General features: G+C 39.0%; 1 protein-coding gene across 1 annotated transcript in view; it reads left to right on the forward strand.

Moving 5' to 3' along the window:
• The first annotated feature begins 3,660 nt into the window (after positions 1-3,660).
• The window catches only part of LOC102486220 (protocadherin beta-3-like), a 2,413-nt gene continuing 903 nt past the window's right edge, over positions 3,661-5,170 (forward strand). The window contains 2 exon segments of the mRNA XM_014590777.1: positions 3,661-4,662; positions 4,665-5,169. Coding sequence (XP_014446263.1) covers positions 3,898-4,662; positions 4,665-5,169 — 1,270 coding nt within the window. The 5' untranslated portion in view covers positions 3,661-3,897.

Genomic DNA, 5,170 nt, shown 5'->3' on the forward strand with positions numbered 1-5,170 from the left:
CACCTGAAAATAATTATCTTTTTCCATTTCTATGTTACTGGCATTTGTTTAAATTTTCCTTGTGTTCTAATTGATTCGTTTTGCTGTAATTAAATTTGATTTAAAGTGTGATGTATTTTCAAAAATCTTCAATATTTTTATTAGAGCACTTTCTTCCAAACTCACTCTTGGCAGTTTCTAGGTAATTTTGAAGTCTTAGTGTTTAATATCATTTATTTTTCTGCCCAGAATATCTGTGTTTGCTATATTCTCTTAGACTAGTGTAAGTTTTATCCATTTAACTCACATTGGCTAAATCATTACTATATATTACATATAGTAATATATATGTAATAGCTGTTAATAATTCATGAATATCATATCACTTTACCCATATTTATCTAAATGTATACTATTTTAATGTTTCAACATATGAAAATGATGACTTCTTAGGTTTCGTGGGAGGCTTAACTCTCTGATTCTACAAAACATTCACATTATTTACTAGTGTTCAATGAATTTTGGTCAAAAATCATTCAGTAGGGGAACCAGCAGTTAGCATAATGGCTATGTCGCTGGACTCCCACGTAGTCGACCGCGGTTCGCGTCCTGGACTCAGTGGCTTAAAACTCACGCCTCGTGCATTGCATGCGTGCCCAAGATCCGAGAGGAGAATGGAGGAGAAGGGATTGTGGCGTGACCATCCACCCTGGGGGGTGATTTCTCGCTTTCTGTCTCTATGTCTCTGTCTGGCGAGCGCACGTGCCCTATAGCGAAAACCTCTCCAAAAAAAAAAAATCATTCACTAGGGGTTGGCAGGTAGCATGGTGGTTAAAGCACTGGACTCCTAATGGCCGATGGTTGTTCAAGTCGGTACCTGGCAGCTTGCTTTCTCACTTTAACCCCCCCTCATCAAATTAAACAATAATATAACAAATAAAAAAATTTAAATCACTCACTAATCTTGTAAAATTTAGTTGAAGAGTACAGTGATTTTTAAAGTCATGCTAATTTCTCATGTTTTCTATTTCAAATGGTTTTTGAAAAAGCCTGTTTATCCATTTCCCTTTTTGTTTATTTATTTTCTTTTTTAAAAGAATTGTTTTATTTAACTTTATTCAGTGATTTCTTTCTTTTTTTAAATTTGACCAGAGAGGGACTGAGTGAGAGAGAAAGAGAGAGAGGGAAAGTGAGAGAGCAAGCCTCCAGGTCCAGGACTTGAACTGTGGTCGACCATGTGGGAGTCCAGCGTCCTTAACCACCACACCACCTGCTGGCCCCATATCTATTTATTTTCTTAAATCTGCTAGAGGGCACATGCACTCCAACTTGCTGGAGGGAGACAGAGAGACAGAGGGAGAAAGGTAAAGAGGGAGAAAGTGAGAAAGCACCCTCCATGGAGGATGGTCATACCAACAATTCCTTCTCCACTTCTCCTTTTGGGATTTCAGGCATGCATGTGCACGTGCTGGGGTCCAGGAATCCCATGCAGTAGGCCACGTGGGGTGCAGCCACCTTAACCACCACTCCATGGGCTGGCTCCCAACTCCTCCTTTTAAAATCTGTTTTAATTATTCAAAAAAAAATCCTTTTACTAACTCTGAGCACTTCATTAAGACCCAAGAGATAGGAAGGAATATATACATGTCTTTGTCCATAATCACTTTTAGAAACTTCAAATGTATTGTAGTTTGGCATTGCAAGAATTTTTCTCCATCCATTCCCTAGACTGTTCAATGCATTTTTTAAGGGTGCTCAAATTACACCTCTTAACAGGTCCCCATTTTTTGCATGATTAGCACAATCACTGAAACACTGTAATTTCATAATAAAATTTTGGAATGACTGAAAGAAAAGAGTATGTCACCAGTGATATATTGATATGTAAATGTACTAAGATACTTAAGGGACAAAAATTTGCTGGAATTAAATACTGTGAATGATTTACTGTGATGTACTATGAATTATATAAATTTTTGTTATCAATTTAACTGGCCACTGTTACTCTAACATGGAGTTACTAATCCTTGCTGTCCCTTTCCTTCAAGATATTTTCCCTTTATTCTCTTATCACTTAATTTGAGTCTCTTCTCCTGCCCATAGGCTTAAGGAATACAGAGGGGAATTGTGATTTTCCATTTACAATTCAATGTTTTATAGTCCCTAAAAGATTTATCCAACTTTTTTTTTACTTCTTGTAATTTAATTCTGATCCATACACTGAATTATATTTTAATTCTTAATAGCTTCAGTTTATCTTTACATTTATATATCATTTTATGTGCATTTGAATGAGACATACTATTATAATTATAATGTGAATTTAAAGGTCTCATTTTGCGATAGCAATGGTGTATAACACTATCTTGATATCAAAAGTCTCTCATCAATCATCTTATTGCCTTTATGGTCTTGGATAAGATACATAATTTCTGTTCCCCTCCCCAAGTAATAACAGCTATTTTAATAACTGCTTACAGTTATGATAATATATAATAACATAAAGATAGAGAAGTATAATTGCTATTATTTTTAGTACCATTAATGTAAAGAGTAAGCTTAATAGATGCCAACATTCAACATTCCTGACACTTGTGCAGAAACACAAAAGAAGCTAGAGTGAACACAATATGTGCATTATTTCATTCTCTATCACCTTACAATAGCTTCCTTTTGTTCTTAGAATAAAATCCATGCACCCATCCAGTCTTCTCTTCCCATTTACCACTGAGACACAAAGTTTTGGGTATACCCTACTTCCTTCACCATCTAGAATAGCTGTGATTTACTCTCCCAGGGACTTCACATATGCTATAATGTTAGCCTGGTGAACTGCTTCTCATTCTTCATGTTCCAGAGTAAATGGCACATCTTTGGGGAAGACGTCTTTCCCCCTCAAGTGAGGTCTCCCTACTGCATACTTTCAGTGCACTCAGTACGTTTCCCATATACCACTTTTCAGTCCGTTTGTACATCTGTTTAAAGTTTGCACATTCCATTAGATGGAAAACTGTGAAAATATGTATACATTGTCAGTCTTGTTACTACCTAATGCCTAACTTCTACAAACCCTAGCTATGGAAATAGTACCAATGAAACAAATAACTGTAAAGTCACTATGAAATAAGTGAAGAAAGCACTCCAACTGTTCCTTAAGTGTGAAAATAAGGAACTAGGCATTTGTAGCTCCTTGAATGTACTGACCTACATCGTTTATAATTTTTACCTCCATACATGAGGTTGCCTATTCATGGTATTTGTCTACAACACAACTAGTGCACATTTTATAAAATTTGGAAATATAAAGGGAAACAGTTGGGAAAGAGAAACATGTTATCATTTAGAGAAAAATATTTTTAAATTTCTGTGTAATAATTGCAGTTTGAAGGCAGCAGTTTAGTATGTGTATACTTACGAAAAAATGTAAATGAGGACTCTACCAGGGACAATCATGTCTTTCAAATAAGAGTATTTCATTTCCCTAGGTTGCATTTATTTAACTCCTCTCTCTCTCTTTCTCTCTCTCTCTCTCACACACACACACATACACACACACACACACACAAACACAGTCCAGTACCGTCAGCTCTGTTTGGTTAGGGGCATGGGAGATAAAACAAAAACCTAAAATACGTTATCCAAAATTTTGTGACTGCAAATGAACGCATGGTGGCGCTATTGACTAAGGAGGCGAATTAAAACACCAGCATTGTGCATAGTCTGTGACGCACGGATCCAGGGCGGTGAACCCCCGACTGTGAGGCCAGGCAGTGTTTTAAACAAGCAGATCTGAATCTCTGGAATCTCTTATTTGCCAGGCCATCAGCAAAGGTTGGGGTGGGGGCAAAAACTGCGTTTTCTAGCCCTATCTGAAGCTCAGCTTGGAGACTTCCCTGGAAGAATACAACACTAAGTGCAATGGAGGCTGGAGGAGAGCACTTTCTTAGACAAAGGCAAGTCCTGCTTCTCTTTGTTTTTCTGGGTGGGTCTCTGGCTGTGTCAAAGTCCAAACGCTATTCTGTGGCTGAGGAAAATGAGAGAGGTGTTTTAATAACCAACCTAGAAAAGGATCTGGGGCTGAGGGTAGGAGAACTAGCTGAGAGAGGGGCTCAAGTTGTGTCCAAAGGGAACAAACAGCATTTTCATCTCAATCATGAGACAGGTGATTTGCTCTTGAATGAAAAATTGGACCGAGAGGAGCTATGCGGTCCCACAGAACCATGTATACTGCATTTCCAGATATTACTGCAAAAACCTTTGCAGTTTGTCACAAATGAACTCCAGATCATAGATGTAAATGACCACCCACCAGTATTCTTTGAAAATGAAATGCAGCTGAAAATCCTAGAAAGCACTCCACCAGGAACAATAATTCCTTTGGAAAATGCTGAGGATGTGGACGTGGGAAGAAACGGTCTCCAAAACTACACACTAGCTCCTAATTCTTATTTCCACGTAGTCACACGCAGTCGCAGGGACGGAAGGAAGTACCCAGAACTAGTGCTGGACAAAGCGCTGGATCGGGAGCAGCAGCCTGAGCTCAGTTTAACACTCACAGCGCTGGATGGCGGCTCTCCACCACGCTCTGGGACCGCCCAGATCAACATCCTGGTCTTAGACATAAATGACAATGCTCCAGAATTTGAGCAGACGCTCTATGAGGTTCAAATCCTTGAGAACAGCCCCATTAACCCGTGAACTCTGTCATGGTCACTGTCTCTGCTTCGGATTTAGATGCAGGAACTTTTGGGACAGTATCTTATGCCTTTTTTCATGCTTCTGAAGAAATTCGCAAAACCTTCCACCTCAATCCCATTACTGGTGCCATGCACCTAGTCAAATATTTGAATTTTGAAGAGATTAATAGTTATGAAATGGACATTGAGGCTAAGGATGGAGGAGGCCTTTCAGGAAAATCTACAGTCATAGTTCAGGTGGTTGATGTGAATGACAACCCTCCAGAACTGAGTTTGTCTTCAGTTAACAGCCCAATCCCGGAGAACTCAGGACAGACTGTGGTGGCTGTTTTCAGCGTTTCTGATCTAGACTCTGGAGACAATGGAAGAGTGATGTGTTCCATCCAGAACGACCTGCCCTTCGTCCTGAAACCTTCTGTAAAGAATTTTTACACCTTAATGTCAGAAGGACCTCTGGACAGAGAGAGCCAAGCCGAGTACAACATCACCATCAC

This window comes from Tupaia chinensis, unplaced genomic scaffold (assembly GCF_000334495.1).
Source record: "Tupaia chinensis unplaced genomic scaffold, TupChi_1.0 Scaffold000484_1, whole genome shotgun sequence".
NCBI classification, from domain to species: Eukaryota; Metazoa; Chordata; class Mammalia; order Scandentia; family Tupaiidae; genus Tupaia; species Tupaia belangeri.